The sequence below is a fragment of the Typopeltis vanoorti genome, chromosome 22 (genome assembly GCF_054136105.1).
Source record: "Typopeltis vanoorti isolate ZY-2024b chromosome 22, IOZ_Tvanoo_1.0, whole genome shotgun sequence".
Taxonomy (NCBI): Eukaryota; Metazoa; Arthropoda; class Arachnida; order Uropygi; family Thelyphonidae; genus Typopeltis; species Typopeltis vanoorti.
Genome location: NC_143570.1, coordinates 39,117,436 through 39,137,296, shown reverse-complemented (window position 1 = coordinate 39,137,296; position 19,861 = coordinate 39,117,436). Strand labels below are relative to the sequence as shown.

At 35.3% G+C, this 19,861-nt stretch overlaps 1 protein-coding gene across 1 annotated transcript in view; it reads right to left on the bottom strand.

Annotated features, from left to right (window-relative positions):
* Blos3 (Biogenesis of lysosome-related organelles complex 1, subunit 3) overlaps positions 1–19,861 on the bottom strand; it is a 62,879-nt gene that overhangs the window by 19,312 nt on the left and 23,706 nt on the right. The window contains exons 3-5 of the mRNA XM_090411875.1: positions 17,427–17,523; positions 14,877–14,896; positions 170–291 (exon numbers count right to left, since the gene is read on the bottom strand). Coding sequence (XP_090268001.1) covers positions 170–291; positions 14,877–14,896; positions 17,427–17,523 — 239 coding nt within the window. The remainder of the gene's footprint in view (positions 1–169; positions 292–14,876; positions 14,897–17,426; positions 17,524–19,861) is intronic.

Below are 19,861 nucleotides of genomic sequence, written 5' to 3'. Positions count from 1 at the left end.
AGAAGGAGAAGCATTCAGGAAATACATAGCAGAAATTCTGTGGAAAATTGGGAAATTCTGTTGCTTTTATAAACTTTTTGTTGAACCAAATTATAAAAAACACAATTTTCCAAGGAAGGGGTAAATTATTTTCAGTATTGGTATTAACAAAGAAAACTTATTTACATACCTGAACTAACAACTGAGATTTTATCAACTGCTGAGATATACTATGAATTTCCTTAGATGCTGATTGATAAGGCTGGCAAGCCATTTCTACTAGATTTTTATGAACACTTGCATTTCTTTCTCCTAAACAACAACAACAATAAAATAATTAATCATTTTAATGCATTAGATGTAATATTATGCAATTCCCATGGAATACACTAACATACTAAAAGGTCACTAGAGGGATACATAGTGTGTAGTGTTTGTAGAGAGCTCCTGAAAAGATAAGTATTATTTTAAGTAATAATTGGTAAATTTGCTTGAATCTTACGTAGTACTGTTTACTTTTCGTATCTTAGTGTGTCTGTGTGATTTTTGCATGTTTTCTGAGTTATTTCAATTAGTAATTTGATAGATACGATTAATAGCGTGCACATGGCGCCGATAAGAAGGAATACAATGGCGTCCAGATTGCCATCTTTGTTCAAAAATTTTAATATAAAGGAATTTATTCAGTGCACCATCTGTGAGATGTGTGTTTTGAGGAGAGCGGTTGGAGTCTGGTTAGACAATGATACTGGCGTGAATGTGTGCAGAAAGTGTAAGGAATCTGAGAATTTAAAGTGTGTTTCAGGTCATGAGAGTGATATTGTTGTTGAAAGTCAGAATGCAGAAAATAGTGATATGAGAGGTATGAATAGTGATATTTACGAGGTAGTACCAGATAGCTGTGAGAGTGGCATTGAAAGTGAGAATGAAGGTAAAAATACAGAACGAATGAATGGATTAACAGATAATAAAAACGATGAAACAGATGCAATGAGTGAGATCGCACTGTTGTGCGGAGCGATACATAGGGCAAATCAGCAGCTGGAGCGTTGGCAAAAATGTTTATTGAGCGTATCAACTAATAAACAGCAAAAGTATGATAAGAAAAATAAGAGTATGATCGTGAGTGTAAACAAAATGAAAGAGCGAGTGTTGTATGGAGATTCTTTAGTAAGACGCGTAATAGATGAGAGTTTGACTAAATCGTACGAACCTGGTGCAAACATTAAGGATGTAAGCGAGTCTATTACAGCGCAAAAGCAGAGGATGAAAGAATTGATAGTAGCAGCAGGAACGAATGATTTGAAAGGAGACAAAATGGCTATGAGAGGACTTGAAGGAATTACTTGAGGTAACAAAAGAGAAGAGTGAGAGAGTTAGGATGGCGAGTCTGTTTCTGCGGTATGACAGTGAAGAGTATAGGAGGGCCATAATTGCTAATGACTTTATGCGCGGACTATGTAGGAGGAGTGGTGTGGAATTTGTGGATGTGTGGAGTGGGTTCAATGGGCAAAAGGATTTATATAAGATGGATGGTTTGCATTTGAATGGATTTGGTGTACGGAGACTTGAAAAGGTGTTGTTGAAGTGGATGTGCAAAATCAGGAAACTAGAGTTATTAATGGAGGGGGGGGGGGGGAGAAGTAGATATGCTGACTTTAGGGAGACAGTTGAGTGTATAAATGTGTGTAATATGCCCGAGGGAGTAGGAAGGACAACAAATCAGAATGGGATAGTATAAGGCATCAAAATAAGGATGGAGCCAATGGGCTTGGGCTTATGCAATTCATGTATACTAATGCCAGAAGTATTAAGAACAAGAAGGAAGAATTTTTGACCTTGGCTGGCACTTCATACACACCACAGGTTATTGGCATTAGTGAAACATGGCTGACAGAAGATGATATAGCTAGTTGGATTGAATGTGAGGGGTATAGTGTGTTCAGGAGTGACAGGGAGAATAAAATGGGAGGAGGTGGGGGTTATTCATGATAGCTGATGAGCTGCAAGCCAAGGAGAATAGAAGTTGAACTGCAGGATAGAGAAAAGAGCACATTTGAGGCTATTTGGTGTGAGATTGAGGCTAGCAGAACAAAATATACAATTGGGTGCTGCTATAGACACTGATGGAATAGATGGTGGAGATAATATGCATAAGCAAATAGAAGAAATGAATGGAAGGACGGTAATTATTATGGGAGATTTCAAATATGGTAACATTGATGGGAAGGAGGAGAGGACACATGGGAGGAAAGAATTGGATTTTATGCAGTTATTAAGGGATAACTATCTGCGACAGCATGTAATGTAAAATACTAGGGGTCAGAGAGTGCTTGACCAAGTAATTGCATTTGAGAATTTGGCTGTAACGAATATGACCTCGTTGCCACCAATTGGTGAGAGTGATCATAGGGTCTTAACTTGGTCATCATATTGGAGGCTTAATGGATTGTATGCAGCACTCAGAAAGAATTAAAACAGAATTTAATACTTCCTGTATATTTCGTCTCAGTAAATGAGACATCTTCAGGGATTACAAAAAAAACTAATGTAACATAAAAACAAATCACACACAATACTAAGCACAACCACCTGGATGACAATAGTCCTATCTAGATGGAGTGCCCTCTATGGGCTGTTGTAGGTAGCCTGGAATGTCAAGTGGGACCTCTGGTGATAAGTGTGTCCCAAATCTTATGAAGCTTAATGCAACCATATTTGTTGAGATTTGGTTGATTCCTGAGACTGCTGCTGATTCTAAGAATAGTCTCTCTTTTTTGAATTTGCTGTGGTGGAGCATGGTGGTTTTTTTTTTCCCATGAGATCCTGTGGGTTGTATCCAAGACATGGTCAGCCAGGCCTGACTGACCATAGTTATGTTTGCTGCTGTATGACTTATGTTCCTCCAGGTGGATAGTGGCTGATCTGCCTGTCTGTCCAAAGTATGCCAGTTTGTAGGAACAGGGTACTTTATAGACTCCAGGCACTGAGAGAGGAGGAAACTGATCTTTTGTAGAATGGATAAAGGTAGCAAGTTTGCGGTGAGGCTTAAATGCTGTGTGTAGGTTGTACCTTTTTAATATCTTGGCTATGCCACGGATGTAGGGGATGGTGATGGCATTTCTAAACTCTTACTGAAGAGAAGATTGAGTAAAGGGGAAGGACCTGATTATTTTTTTTAATACCGTGATCGCTGTAGCCATTGGAGAGGAAAGTGTTGTGTATGTGGTCCAGCTCAGTTGTAAGGGTGGTTCCAGTGGAACAAAGATTGTGGGCTCTCTTGGTAAGAGTTTTAATAATGCCATATTGTTGAGTGTGGTGGTGGGAGAGTTTGTGAATGTATCTGCTTGTGTACGTGGGTTTTCTATATACAGTGAAGGAAAGTGTACCGTTGGGAAGACGTGTAACTAAGGTGTTTAGGAAGGGTAAACAATTGTTCTTTTCCTTTTCCACTGTAAACTGGATTCTTGGATGTAGGCTGTTGGGGTGACTGAGGAAAGAGTCTAATGTGTCTGGGCCATGAGGCCAAATAGAGAACACATCGTCAACAAATCTTAGCCAGATAGACGGTTTGAGAGGTGCTGAGCCTATGGCTCGTTTTTCAAATTCTTCCATATAAAAATTGGCAAGGGGGGGTGAGAGGGGGGAAACCCATGGCAGTTCCCTCTATCTGCTTGTAGATTTTGTTCTTCTAAGAAAAATAACCAAAATTGATGACAAAGGAAAAGAGATCTAAGATGTCAGAAGGAAAAACGTATTTTAAGAGTGTTAAGGTATCAATTAAGGGAATATTGGTAAACAATGAGGAGATGTCAAAGCTTACCAATATGTCTGTGTTATTTAAGGTTAAATTTTCAATGAGGGTTTTAAAATGGGTACAGTTTTAAAATGGGTACAGTACCAAAATCACATTGTACATCACATCAGAGCTTGATGTGATGTACAATGTTGAATGCGGTATATGTCACTTAGCGCCGGAGATAGCAAATAACATCAGACTTGATGTTGTCAACATCCTCGCCCAGTCTCTGCCTCCAAAAAGTAATTTATCGTCTGCCCAATGCACTGCTCTCATGAAATTACGAAAAGAAAAAAGTATATGAGCTGGACCATATACGCAACACTTTCCTCTCCAATGGCTACAGCGATCACAGTATTAAAAAAAAATAATCAGGTCCTTCCCCTTTACTCGGTCCTCTCTTCAGAAAGAGTTTAGAAATACCATCACCATACCCTACATCCATGGCATAGCCAAGATATTAAAAAAGTACAACCTACACACAGCATTTAAGCCCCACCACAAACTCGCTACCCTTATCTGCTCTACAAAAGATCAGCTTCCTCCTCTCTCAGTGCCTGGAGTCTATAAAGTACCATGTTCCTGCAAACTGGTGTACTTTGGACAGACAGGCAGATCAGCCACTATCTGCCTGGAAGAACATAAGTCATACATCCACAAACATGACTATGGTCAGTCAGGAATGGCTGACCATGTCTTGGATACAACTCACAGGAAAAAAATGGAAAAAAAATCACCATGCTCCACCACAGCAAATTCAAAAAAGAGAGACTATTCTTAGAATCAGCAGCAGTCTCAGGAATCAACCAAATCTCAACAAATTTGGTTACATTAAGCTTCCTAAGATTTGGGAAATGCTGATCACCAGAGGTCCCACTTGACATTCCAGGCCACCTACAACTGCCCTTAGAGGGTGCTCCACCTAGATAGAACTTTAGCGTCACCCACGTGGTTGTGCTTAGTATTGTGTGAGATTTGTTTTTATGTTACAATAGTTTTTTGTAATCCCTGAAGATGTCAGATTTACTGAGACAAAATATATAGGAAGTATTAAATTCTGTTTTAATTCTTTCTGAGTACTGTATACAATCCATTAAGCCTCCAATATGATCTCCTCACAGCACTTAAGCCTCTACACATGGTCTTGACTTGGAAGGTGGCTTAAGCTGTAGAATTTACAATCAAGACAGGGTACATGTGGAATTATCGGGCTGGTAAGTATGACAAACTCAGGAGTTTGATTGGTTCAGTGCCATGGCATGTAAAACTGCAAGGGCTTGGTGTTGATAGTGCATGGGTGGCGGTTAAGAAGTGTTTGCAGGAGGCAATGGCTGACTGTATACCTAGAGTCCGAATAATAAATCAAGTAGGGGTTAAATGGATGAATAACACCATTAAGCTTGAGCTGCAATAAAAGAAACAACTGTGGAGGGAATTTAAGGAGAAAGGTGACCGGCAGGCACATGAATGGTATAAAGTGCAGGCCAGAAGGGTAACGAGTGTGGTAAGAAAAAGAAAAAGCGGATTATAAAAGAACATTAGCCATGCAGGCTAAGGAGAATCCCAAACAGTTTTTTCGATATGCTGCAAGTAAAAGAAAACCTGTATACGGCAGAATGATGTTAAAGAATGCCGATGGTAGGGAGGTAACCGATTCAGTTGATATAGTGGAATTACTGAGCGAGCACTTTGCAAGAGTATATCATCCAGCTGGTGATATTGGGAATGAAAGAACCAACATATACGGGAATTGTGATGAATAAAGTGGAGGTGAATAGTCTATTACAAAACCTCAATGTCAATACATTTGTGGGATTGGATGGTATACCAGCTCGTGTCATACGTGAAGTGGCTAAATAATTTTCAGTGCCTTTGACCATTTTGTTTAATTTGAGTCTCGAGTCTGGGTTAGTCCCAAGGGGGTGGAAAGAGGGGAAAATAGTTCCACTTCATAAAGGAAGTTCTAAGACTGGTGTTGTAAATTACCGAGTGATCAGCATATCATGAATCGTTGTCAAGGTCTTGGAGAAAATAGTCAAGAGGAAAATACAGGATTGGATAGATTAAAATGGGATAATGTGTGGGACATCATGGTTTTGTGAAGGGTAGATCATGCCTCAGTAACTTGCTCACGTTTTATAACACAGTGACGGCTGGACTGGATAAGGGTAATAGGTTTACAGTGATTCTACTGAGCCTTGCTAAGGCCTTTGACAAGATACTACATGGAATTCTAATATGTAAACTGCAGCATATGGTGATGGATATAGGATTGGTGAGATGGATAGGAGGCGGTTGATGGAGAGATATCAGAGAGTGGTTTATTCAGGAGTAGAGTCCAAAGGATGGTTTGTGACTAGTGGTGTGCCGCAGGGTTCTGTTCTTGGACAACTACTTTTCAATTTGTTCATTAACGATATAGGAAAGGATCTGAGAGGAACTGTTCATTTGTTTGCTGATGATGCAAAGTTGGGTAGAGCAATAGTGAGTGCACAGGATGTCAAAATTTTGCAAGATGATTTGGATAGTTTGGAGGACTGGGCTAAAGAGAATGGATGTCAATTTAATGTGGCAAAATGTAAGGTTATGCATTTTGGGGTGAAAAGATTAGCAGCAGTATATCAGATTGGTGGAACTGTACTCCAGGAGATAGACAAGTCCAGGGATTTGGGAGTGTTGGTGGATAGGAAGTTGAAGTTTAGGGGGCACATTGCAAAATTGGCTAAATCAGCTCATCAAATCACTTGGTTGCTGAAAAATACTTTAACAAGGACAGAACAAACAGGTTATTGTTCCTCTGTATTGAGCCTTGATAAGACCCCACTAGACTACTGTGCCCAGATATGGGTGCCAGGGTTTCTTATGGATGGGGAGGAGGTGGTGAGGATCCAGAGACAAGTGACCAAGATGATAGCAGGTCTATGGAATGAACCTTATGAGAACAGGTTGAAGATTTGTGGCTTGCAGAAATTGGTTGATAGGCAGAAAAGAGGTGATATGATTGAGACATTCAAATTACTGAAGGGTTTCTATACGATTAATTCAGAAGATATTTTTGAGAATAGGATTTGTGGTGGGAGGACTAGGGGCCATACATGGAAGCTGGGCAAGAGCGTTGTTAGCAAAGGTGTTATAGCTAGGTTTTTTACTTGGAGAGCGGTGAATGAGTGGAATAAGCAGTCAGAGTTCTGTTGTGGATGCCATGACTGTAAATGAGTTCAAGGTGAGGTATGATAGATACTGTGTGAATGTTGAATAGTTGTTCTTCACATGTTCTTCCCTCGATGAGTCTATGGACTCCTTGGAGTTGCCCATAATAATAATACTGCAATCATCTAATTATGTATATCCCGCTTCTTAAACAAACTGAACCCTTTAGTTCCTATTAGCTACTCTAGACGAGTAAATTTCATTTACTCATCAACTTTTATTCCTCTTAACTGCACAGCTTCCATGAATGTTCTGGTGTGAGAATGAAAGCTGTAGTTCCCTCTGCAATATTTTCTTTTACCTCTGATATTTATGGAACTATAGCTCTCACGGAACTATTCTATGTATCTGATATATATGATATATATAAATATATATATATTTTTTAATGTGAGTCCCACCCTCTTAGTTTTTGTAAACCTATAGTATATTTATACTGTGGGTGAGCTAAATATTTTTCCTACCTTTTTAAAATTTTACACATATTTTATATTTTTTTATTTATTTTTTAATATAGTCTTCAGAAACTCTATTCTAGGGACCAAACATGGAACTTTTTGTTTCAATAAGGAAATACTGTGCATAGGGATATTTAAATAAATTATAATACTGGAATGAGACTCACGTTTCTTTTATTAAATTTTCACCAAGTATCAAAGGCATCTTCAGTACAAGAATGCTTAATGGTAATCAAACATTAAAGATAATTCCTAAAGGTTTCACCTAAGTAGCTAATGTAAGAAAACTAAAAAAAAGGTCATTAAATTTCCTAACTTATTAAAAAAAAATTATACAATTTGTTAAAATAAAGTTAGGAAAGATTACTTGATTTAAAAAGTATTATCTCTCACAAAGGAGACAGACGTAAACCATCGGATCTGTTATGAGAGTGAAGTAAAGTTTCCCATGTTTCTTTATAAAGCTGTTCCATGAGAAACCAACTTTTGTGAAGGACTCTCGTCTTTTTCCAATGAACTCTATGTCTAGTGTTGATATCATGCTCCACAAGTCCAGACTGTTCAGGCTCGAGGTATTGAATATAAAACTTGTGTTCTTCTAACCAAATAAAAGCAGATCTTCCTGTTTGTCCGAAATAAGATAACACAAGCAAGAAATTTGGTAGATGTCTGGATAATTGAGATGTGGAAATTTGTCCTAAGGAGAAGCTTCCACATCTCAATTGTCAATTTCAACTATTTCTCATTAATATGATAATGAGTTCACACACTGAACCTGAAGATTCAGTTTCCTACTGATGTCAGGGCATTCAAATCACACATAACATCATAATCCAGCTGAGTTTGGTACAATCTTGTCAAATGCAGCAAATTCTGTTTAGTTGTGACAAACTTATTTATATAGTTCTCTTCCTGCTTTTTCATCATAAATGTTTCGAAAGAAAAAAACCCAAAAAGAAAATAAATTTTTCTCCTATTGAATTATACAATTTCTTATCCCCAGGCCTTTGCAGTTGGTGTTTCACAAGGTGCATATTTTAAACTTAATTTTTTCAAGCATTATCTAAATTGAATTAGACTAAGATATCTCTTAACAATTTTTTCTTTATTTATTTTCAAAGTATATAGTTCGTTTTTTATAAAAAAAAATTCTTATTATATATGCACATAATGTCCTCTTTAATCACATGCACATTTATACTTTAAAATTCATGAAATGTCTGTAGCAATAAAAAGTCATATTTAACTACTTCAATTAAATACAAAATATCAATCATTTAAAGGAAGCTAACAAATCTTGTTTATTTCAAAGTGCACACTTTTTGTCATTTGTATATGGCAGTTATAATAATAAAATCAAAAAAAACCTTTGAAAAGTGATCTTCAATAATTTGATACAGTAAAAGTTTTTCAAGGAAAACAGAAAAAAGTGACAGTAAATATATGCCAGCCTGGTTGGCCAAGTGGTCAGTGTATCTGCTCTCTGGCCAAAAGGTTGCAGGTTCGAATCCCGCTGTGGGCATGGATGTTTGTGATTGTCTGTGGAAAATACTAGTGGTGGTGGTGGTCGGTGGTAGATAGCATTGGTGTAGTTGCAGTCAATTGGGATTGAGTGGTGGAGACAGAGTTGTAGTGCAGGTGTCCTCTCTCAATGAGTCCTTGGACTCCCTGGAGGTGTCTAATAATAATAATACTTGTGCAGAGTCATGCTTAAAGGACAAAAAAATTTCGTACAGTGTAAGGATCTCAGAATGGAATTCTTGAATAGCCTAAAAATTTTGATGTAATTACAATTTGAGAAGGTGATGATTGGATATTATGTCAGAAGCCCTGGTTTATTCTCCACATTCCTTATAAGGTAACATGGAGGCTTTCTTCCAGTTTTTCAGCTTTGACCGTTAAGTTCCCCCCCCCCAAATTTTAACTTATGCATCTGAGAGCTGGATTAGAAATAAAACACTTAATCAAAGACCACAGATATGAGAGTTCTGAGAAAGATTAGATGAGTGAACAATGGTATCAGTGGCAATATCATAATAAAAATTGAGGATATTAGAAAAGAACTCAATGTTGTTAGCATTCAGGAATGTGTTAGCAGAGCTAATCTCAGGTGGTATGGGAAATAAACAGAATGGGAAAGGAAAGATTAGCAGAACAAGTGTTTACCAGAATGATAAGAAAAAGCTCCAGAGGAAGACCAAGGTTTAGGTAGATTGATACAGCGAGATGTACCTTATAAGAAAGAAATATAAGACTTGATAACATTGGCATCTTGACAGATAAAAGATTAATTTGAAGGGAAACTGCTGATAGAAAATTAGTATTAAATGAAAAGATCATTAAATGAATAAGAAAAGTCTCATTGACTATGTTATTGTTGATAGTGATGTTTTCTCCCTGGTGCAGGACACCAGAGTGTACAGAGGATTTGAAATTGGAAGTGATCACTATTTAGTCTTGAGCAGGATAAAATTGAATTTCATATTGAAAAGAATAACATGTAAGAAAGTTTTAAAGCGAATAAAAGTTGAGCAGCTCTCAGATGTGAACTGTAGACTAAAATACAGAAATATTATTGAAAAGAAAATGAAAGAGTTTGAGAACAGGAATCAAACCTTGGAGATTCAGTGGCAAACTCTGAAGGAAACATTGATTGATTCTGCCAGAGAGGCATGTGGTGAGGTTGTGTGCAAGGATAAAAAAATCAGAACTCCCTGGTGGACACAGGAAGTTAAAGAGGCAGTGAAGGAAAAGAAGAAAGCATATCAAAAGTTCCTGGCAAATAAGTCAGCTTTTACTCTTACAGAATACAGAGACAAATGTAAGAAAGCTAAACAGTGTGTAAAACTAGCTAAACAAAAGTCATGGGAGGACTTTGGCAAGAATATAGAAAATAAATATCAAGAAGGTGGCAAAATATTCTGGAGGTTGTTGAAGAAGCTTAGGAATGGAGGAAAGAGTGCTGTAAAAGGAATTAGAGATGATAAAGGTGAAATGAAAACAGGAGAAAAAGATATCCTTGAAGTATGGAGTAATTACTTTGAAAAACTGCTAAATGAAACAAGCAGTATTGACAGCACAGTGATAAAAAACACTGACCAGGCATGCAGTCAGGAATACATATCCATACTTGAAGTAGAAAAAGCCATCAAAGGCTTGAAATGTGGAAAGGCAGCAGGAGTAGATGATATTCGACCAGAAATGCTGAAGTATGGTGGTATAAGAGTCTTACAGTGGCTGCACTGCATAGTTCAGAAAGCCTGGACAGAGGGACGAATTCCCGATGATTGGAGTAGAGCTCTCATAGTACCCATATATAAAAAGGGAAATAAAACTGAATGTGAGAATTACAGAGGTATTTCCCTACTGAGTGTTCCTGGCAAGATCTATGCAAGTATACTTGAGAAACGATTGAGAAGAATTGTGGAAGAAAAGCTTGGTGAAGAACAAGCTGGATTCAGGCCAAATAGATGCTGTCAGGATCAGATCTTCACTTTACGACAAATAGTCGAGAAAGCATGGGAATATAACAAAGATCTGTATTTAAGTTTTGTCGATTTGGAAAAGGCATATGACAAGGTGCCAAGAGAGAAGCTATTCAATACGCTGCAGTTATATGGTGTCAATGGGGCATTATATCAAGCAATACTTAGTCTTTATTTGAGTTGTGAGTCAGCAGTTAGAATTGAAGGAAGTACAGGAAGATGGTTTAATGTTAAATCTGGTGTGAGACAAGGATGTACATTATCCCCTCTGTTATTCATTATCTATATGGATCACATTATGAAGGAATGTGGTATTAAACCTGATATCAAAATTGGAGATGTTAATGTCAGCTCTTTGCTTTATGCGGATGATGTTATACTTCTAAATAAATCCACTACAAGTCTGCAAGATTCTCTGACTAAATTGAATAGCTGTTGTAATAGATATGGTATGAAGGTCAGCAATAAAAAGACAAAGACAATGAAAATAGGCAGAATCATTGAAAATGTCAACTGTGTTGTGAATGGAGAACCTGTGGAACAAGTAAAACATTTCAGCTACTTAGGCACAATTTTTACTGAAGATGGTAAACTAAATATAGAAATAGACAACAGAATCAGCAAAGCTGGTATCGTGGGAAGTCAATTGAATAAATTCATATGGAATAAGAAAGAAATTAGTCGGAACACTAAATTAGTTGTATACAAGACTGTGTTCAAACCAATTTTAACTTATGGATCTGAGAGCTGGGTCAGAAGTAAAACACTTGACCAAAGACTAGAGACCGCAGATATGAGAGTCCTGAGAAAGATTAGAGGCGTGAACAGATGGCATCAATGGCAATATCATATTAAAAATGAGGATATTAGGAAAGAACTTGACATTGTCAGCATCCAGGAATGCGTTAGCAGAGCTAATCTCAGATGGTATGGTCACTTAAATAGAATGGGAGAGGAAAGATTAGCAAAACAAGTGTTCTCTGCCAGGTTGGCAGGAAAACGACCCAGAGGAAGACCAAGATATAGGTGGATTGATACGGTACAAAGTGCCTTAGACGATAGAAATATAAGATCTGATAATGTTGGAGTCTTGACAAGTAACAGACTGATTTGGAGGAAAATTGTAGATAGGAAGTTAGTAATGATGTAATTTTTTTCATGTAGTACTGTCATATCCTGTACACCCCTTGAGGGTACATGGCAGGAATTTGATGATGATGATGATGATGAAAAGATCATTACTATCATAATATTCTGTACACTCCCTGATGGTACATATCCGGAATTTAATGATGGGGTCACATCATATTTATCAATAAAAGGTGGAAGTCCTGATGGATGATATAATCTAACTTTAGTGAGAGCATAGAAATCTAATATTCTTTAATATTATTCATTTTTAAGGAAATTCTTCATAACTCTTCCTTCTATTTTAAGGTATTTCCATTTTTCTTTTCCTCTCTCTCCAACACCTCTTGTATTCTCTCTCTCTCCTGTGTCCATCAGCAGTTGTCATATTTTGATACAGCATAGTATCAGTGTAATGAAAATTACCAAGATTTCACATGACAACTAGGTACCAAAAACAGCTAAGCAGTGAGGGATTTAGTGATGTCATGGACATGTGTTCATTTGTCACATCTGAAACAAAGCTTGTCACTTACTTAGTATCGCTACAGTAATCATCTAGAAGTCTTTTAAGTTCAAAGATATGATAAAATAAGCACACTTATGTTGACTTGACTTCTGTGAATTAATGTTTGCCATCAATATCTTTAATTGAGATGAATCATTAGACTGAATGGCTTATTGTAACAAAACTACAAGTAGCAATGTTTCATTCTCTTCATATAAGATGAAATAAAAATAGTGTTGCATTATGACTTAATAACACAACACTATTTTTCACAGTAATTACTCCAAACATCAAGGATCTTTTTTTCCAGTTTTCATTTCACCTTTATCATCTCAAATTCCTTTTACAGCAATCTTTCCTCCATTTCTGAGCTTTTTCAACAACCTCCAGAATATCTTGTCACTTTCCTGATATTTATTTTCTATGTTCTTGTTTAACTAGATTTACAGTTTTTTTTGGCTTGTTTACATTTGTCTCTGTATTCTCTAAGAGCACAAGCTGACTAATTTTCTATCAGCAATTTCCCTTCAAATTAATCTGTTATCTGTCAAGAAACTTTTGATATGCTTTCTTCTTTTGCTTCACTGTCTCTTTAACTTCCTGTGTCCACCATGGAGTTCTTATTTTTCTATCCTTGCAGATAACCTCACCACATGCATGTCTGGTTAATATAATCAATCAATGTTTTCTTCAGGATTTGCAACTGAAACCTCAAGTTTGGTTCCTGTTCTCAAACGCTTCCATTTTTTTCTTGAATAATGTTTGTGTATTTTAGTCTACAGTTCACATCTGAGAGCTGCTCAACTTTTATTCAGTTTAAAACTTTTTTACATGTTCTTGTTTTCAATATGAAATTCAATTTTATCTTGCTCAAGACTAAATGGTGATCACTTCCAATTTCAAATCCTCTGTACACACTAGTGTCCTGCACCAGTCAGAAAACACCACTATCAACAATAACATAGTCAATGAAACTTCTCTTATTCCTTGCCTCTTCTCTCCATGTGAATTTGTGCACATTTTTATGTTGGAACATTGTGTTAGTAATAACTAGTCCATGTATTTGCCATTATTATTAGTTTTGCTTGTTTCTTCAAATTTTCCCAAAATATTTTTATATGTCTGACAATCATTTCCTACTCTCCTGTTTAGATCCCCAACAAGGATCAACGTTTCCTTTTTCATTGTGTTAGTTGCTTTCTCTAAAGCCTCAAAAAATTCCTCCACTTCTACCTTAGTAAAATCTTCTGTGGGACCATAGGCACAAATAAGTCTCATTGTCCAGTTCCCCATTCTGATATTTGCCCATATCACTCTACTTGAGACTGCTTGCCACTCAAGAAGATTAGCCTCATATTTAGTGTTGAATACTATGGCTACTCCTTCTTTTTCCTTGATTGTCATTGCCTGAATATAACATTTTGCTCAGAAAGATCTCACCAGTTTTTGTCTTTTTTGTTTCAGCCACCCCTATTATGTCGATCTGGTACTTATCCAATTCCTCAGCTAGCTCCATTTCTTTGCCATTCAGGCTTCTTATGTTGATAGTACCAATCTTGAACTCTGATGTTGAGTTGGAATGTGTTTCAGGATTTGTTCCAGTAGCTGACTTTTCGCTATTCGTCCTGGTGAAAACAACGGGGCCTTGTTTAACCGAGCGACACCCCCCTGCCGACATGAAATTCTGTCATGTTGTACCATCATTTTATATTGTGGTTTAAGCCAATAAGAATACAGTTTGGTCGGCTAAATCCCAAATTGCCAGCCCATCCTTGTTTGTTCAGTATCCAGGTAGATACCTAACAGGGTCTACCATGAGAAGGTGAGGATTGGACATTAGGTCAGAAGCCCTGGTCAGTTTGTCTGCATTCTTTTGAAGGCTATGTAGAGGTCTCTTCTCAGTTATACAGCTTTGACCCTTAAGCACCCAAAAAAAAAAAAAAAACTTTTTAAAAAATGGCCAGTCTACACATTTTGCAGGGAAAAATCCTACCACCTCCATATGCAACCAGTTAACTTGTCTTCTATTGAAAAAGCTCTAATAAAGGATCTTTTCTTTCCTTTGATGGAATTAGAACCCAGATCTTACCAACCAAAGAGTATTACTTTGACTGAGTGAGGTGTGGAGACTCCTTAATACCTCATGAAGAATAAATTCATTCTTTATACATGTTATTTTACTTATTTCAGATTATTTCTTTAAATGTTCTAAATATTCATAAATTAATAAATACAATTTGGTTATTCTGTAAAACTCTTTCTATATTAAGCTTAATTAGTTATGCAATATTATAAACAGTTTCACTTACTTAATTTCTTGTGCAAGAGGCTAAAAAAAACAAACAAACATGATATTAATATATTAAAAATGTAAGTTATTATTTAATAACTGTAATGCTACAAGTTGAAATAAAGTGAAACATCCTTATCAGTAATAAGTAAAAATAGCAACCTATTATGCAGTGCTAGTTATAAAATAGAAAGATAATTAGAAATACATTTTTATTATAATTAAAGAAATGTTTTTTATTTTTTTCATTTTTTTGGAAGGTAAAGATTAAATAACAATCTTATACCTTCCAAAAAAAAAGTTCATTTCTTTAATTACAATAAAAACATTCTACTGTTTTACTACACTTATAGTAGTATCAGAATACTGGAAGCAATTACACACCTTGGATAAGTGAAATATTAATGCTATATTTGTTGTTTCAGCTATTCATGGTAACCTCCTTTGGCATTTATGAATGAAAAATTTTAACTATTCAATCATACATGCCCACATATCAGTGCCTACTATAGTGATACACTGAAGGTATTCTTGATATCAACTACAAATTCCTCCATTTGGGGGAAAAAATTAATAAATAAAATAAATAAAAACCACTGCCAATGACCACAGAGTTAACACAGTAGTTTATCATATGTGCACAACTGCACATGTGACTGAAATGTCAGATTTCAGACATTATGTATTTGATATTCTGGTTCAGTGTGATGTAGTTTACTTAGTTACCTAAATTCTAAACGTTTTTGTGTTTTTAAATACACATTAAAATTTGAATCTCAATCTGAATTTACTGCAAAATGATTGCTTTATGTATGCATAAAGAAATGAAACACAATATAGAAGATTAAGTATTTTCATTTTGAAATCAAACAATTTTTTGAGTACATAATTTCTGTAAAATATATGAAATATATCAAAGCCCTTTCTTTATGTGACAATAACAGATAAATGCTTCACTTTTCCATTTTTGAAAGATCTGTATATTACACTTGACAAAAATTACAACTATCTTTGAAAGATTTGATGGTATAAAATTTTTCACTTTATATAATTCAGATAGCCTAGTCACAGGACGATTCCAGATGATTAGAGTAGATATCTCCTAGTACCCATCCATAAAAAAGGAAATAAAACTGAATGTAAGAATTAGATGAATTTCTTTACTGAGTACTCCCAGTAATATTTAAGCATACCTGAGAGAAGGCTAAGAAAAATAGTGGAAGGGAAACTTGAAACAGAGGAGAAACAGATTTTCACTTTAAAACAAACAGCTGAGAAATTGCATAAAGATTTTGCCAGCTTGGTTGGCTGAGTGGTTACAGTATCTACTCTCCACCCAACAGGCCATAGCTTTTCTCTTTTCTCCAAATTTTCTCAAAACTTATCTATATGCCTGGTGGGATTTGTTTCCTACTCTGCTGTTTACATCTCTAACAAGGAAGGGCCTGCTTTTCCATTTTCTTTATATCAGGTGCCTTCTCTAATGACTAGAAAAATTCCTCCAATTCTTCCTTAGAACTACCTTCTATGTGATCATAGGCACAAATAAGCTTTATTGTCCATTTCCCCACATACCTCTACTTGAAACTGCTTTCAAAACTGCCTTCCAATCTTCATATTTGGTATTAAATGTTATCCTTCCTTTCTTTGATCATTATCTGAATATTTAGTAGGATCTCACCTGTTTTAGTCTTCTCTGTCTCAGTAACACCAATTATGTTTATGTGATGATTTCCAGTTCTTGCGCAATCAGTAAAATCTGTTCAGCTGAAGCCCTGTAATAACAGCATGGATATGGATAGACAAGATGTATTAAGAACCTTTGTCTTTTGCAAAATACACCCAATAAGTGATAATTATTAAAATAATTTCAAATCAGTATATCCTACAGTAGCAAATTATTCTACTGAAGTGCAGTAAGTGTTTTGTTAAATCTGTATTATATTCTTTTAACAGGAAAAGAAAAAAAACTGTGGGAATTATCAGAACAGGATGTTTTCAATTTCTTAATAACTAGCTGTTTCTCCACAACAATTAATCAATGAATCAATATTCATTCTTTGATTACTTTCAAACTCAGAACGTTGATAGCAGATGTTTGACAAACAGCACAATATTTAGCAAGTGAATATTTATTTATTTATTTCCGGAAATATTTATTTTCAGAAATAAATCTATTTACTTTATTGTACTGAAATATTTAACAAAAAAGAAAAAAAAATCAACATAATATCCAATCCCTCAATTGTGCCTTCACTTTAAAACAAACAGTTGATATTTTGATACAAGCTTGATATTGTATATCTATTAAATGATCCAGTATTGTGTATATTACTGTATTTTAAGTGATAAAGTTATTCGACATTTCTGGAGATTTCAATGTTTTCTCTTCCATTTTGTCAGCATTTATGCAGATTAGCCAAAATGCTAATAATAATTAGCATTCATTATAATAATATCTAGCACTCAATAGTTTGGTTATATTAATAAAATATAACCACAATATAATTATGTACTAAGAATAGAACTAAAAGAAATTATTAAACACTTAAATCTATATACTTCTTACGTGCTGTATTTGACTCTTTCATCATATCTGGAATATTCTGATCTATCACCACTTTCTCTAGATGAATATCGACGGTCAACAAACGAATAATCACTTCCTATGGGGGAAAAAAATCTGTTTATTTCAATACTCATACAAGTGTGGTATATATAAATTGATTCCTTAGCACATTTAAAAAACATTGTTTGTTTGTTTGTTTGATGAGCAAGATAAATTGTGTCATGTTAGGTTTGTATGACAATTTCTACATTTGTGGCAAAGTAATCAGCATATGCTTCAATTTCAATAGGTAAGTTGTCATGGCATAGTGCTAAGATACACACTTTCCAGCATTCTGTATTCTAACTTACTCAAAAAATAACAGAAACAAACAAAACAAAAGTTATATTTTAGAGTACTACACACATGCCAAAGCTATTTCAATAATAATTTATTTTCTACCAGTGCCATGGTGTGGTCTTAAGACACGATGCTGGGGCAAGGTCATTGCTCATCCCACCCACACTGCAGTGTATTCAACCATCAAAATCGTCTGCTATCGCTTTTGCCCATAACTCAAGTTTCTTCAGAAAGTAAAATGAAAAGGATTTTGTTTTTTTAAAAGTTAACAAAAGGGAGTTCATATTAATTAAAAAAAAATAATAATAAAAGATTACAATTATTCAGATGTTAGACAATTTGTTTGCCCTTACACATTGTATTTTAGAGTGTCTGCTTGGTATAGTAAAATGAAAAGGATTGTTTTTTTAAAAGGTAACAAAAGGGAGTTCATATTAATTAAAAAAATAATAATAAAAGATTACAATTATTCAGATGTTAGACAACTTGTTTGCCCTTACACATTGTATTTTAGAGTGTCTGCTTGGTATAGACTCTTTCTGCCAGTAAGACCTAGGACTACCAAAATTCAGAATAATTTCTTCCTATCATAGCTTTAAGCAAAATAGATATGTTTGTTTGGAATACCTAAGCTCTGAAGATAGGAGGTGGGCACATCATTTCAGTTATGGAAGCCGTAGTCATAAACGGTAACAGCATAGGACCACCAAATGTGTGATAGAGCTTCCTCTTACCATGGCTTAAAGCAACAGGGATTTGATAAGCCAAAGTTGTATCCCACATTTGGTAATCCTATGCATATTTATGGCTTCAGCTACAAAAATAATGTACGCCCCCCCCCTCCACACACACACACACACATTCTCCAAAGCTCAGGTATCTCCACCATACATGTTTATGCTGCTTTAAGCTATGATAGGAGGAAAGCATCCTGAACTTTGGTGGTTGCAGGTCTTGCTGTTTAGGAAGAGTTCTTGATATCAAGCAGACACTCTAAAATACAATTATAAAGCTAATTAAAAATGTTTACTTGTAGAAATGTCCCATGTTATGAAATTTACATTAAACAAATAAAAAAATTTTGGAATCTGTAGAGACAATATACTATAGAATGAATTAGAAAAAAGGAAAAGACCATTACTTAAATTAAGGGGATATTAAATCCCACATAGTTTTAAAACCGAATAAGAAACTCATACTACGTACTAGGATCACTTGCATTAGCTAACGCTAGTGTCGCCGATACTTTATAGTTTACTATATTCGGCAAGAAACTCTCTGATTCCAATCTTTGAGTTTCTTATTCGGTTTTAAAACTATGTGGGATTTAATATCCCCTTAATTTAAGTAATGTTTTCATTGCCGAAATGAAGCTTATTAGCTCTTTATACTTAAGGAAAAGACCGTGCTTAAAGCATGTGCAAGAAAATTAGCATTTCTAATGACATGGTTGTTCAAAACATCAGTCTTAGCATGAAAGCAAGATTTCTGAGTCAAAGGAAGGGGAGATACCACTTAGTATCTCTGGTGTGGTCATTAAAGAACAATCATTATGAGAGAGGATAGTAAGGACTCACATCCAGAGGCAAGCACATAGCACTCTGATCTTCTATAGAGGCTTTGTTAAAGGTAAATCTTGGTTTAGTAATCTATTCGCATTACATGACAGAATGACAACACAGTTGGATATACCATACTTCTGGATTTTACAGGTACAAACTCAAAGGGATGAGTATACAAAATAGACAAAGTGATATATGAAAGTGAATTTCATATATCACTTTCTGATTCTGTCAAGTCAGTCTATTTTGATTCATTAATTTTGATTAAGTGATTCATTACACACAGTGTAAATTTATGAATATAACTTTATTAATGATATATAAATAACAATGGCTCAAGTAAAGAGCAATACTGGGAATAGTCTAGAACAGCGTTTCCTAAAATTTACATAGCTGGAAACTAGTAATTTTAGTATATAACTTTTTTGCAGTCTACATCAGCAAACCATATATGTATGCACATATATAGTTTGCTAAATTAAATAAGATTTGATTATAAGACTGTCATTTTTTATCATGTATAGTTTTATTTTC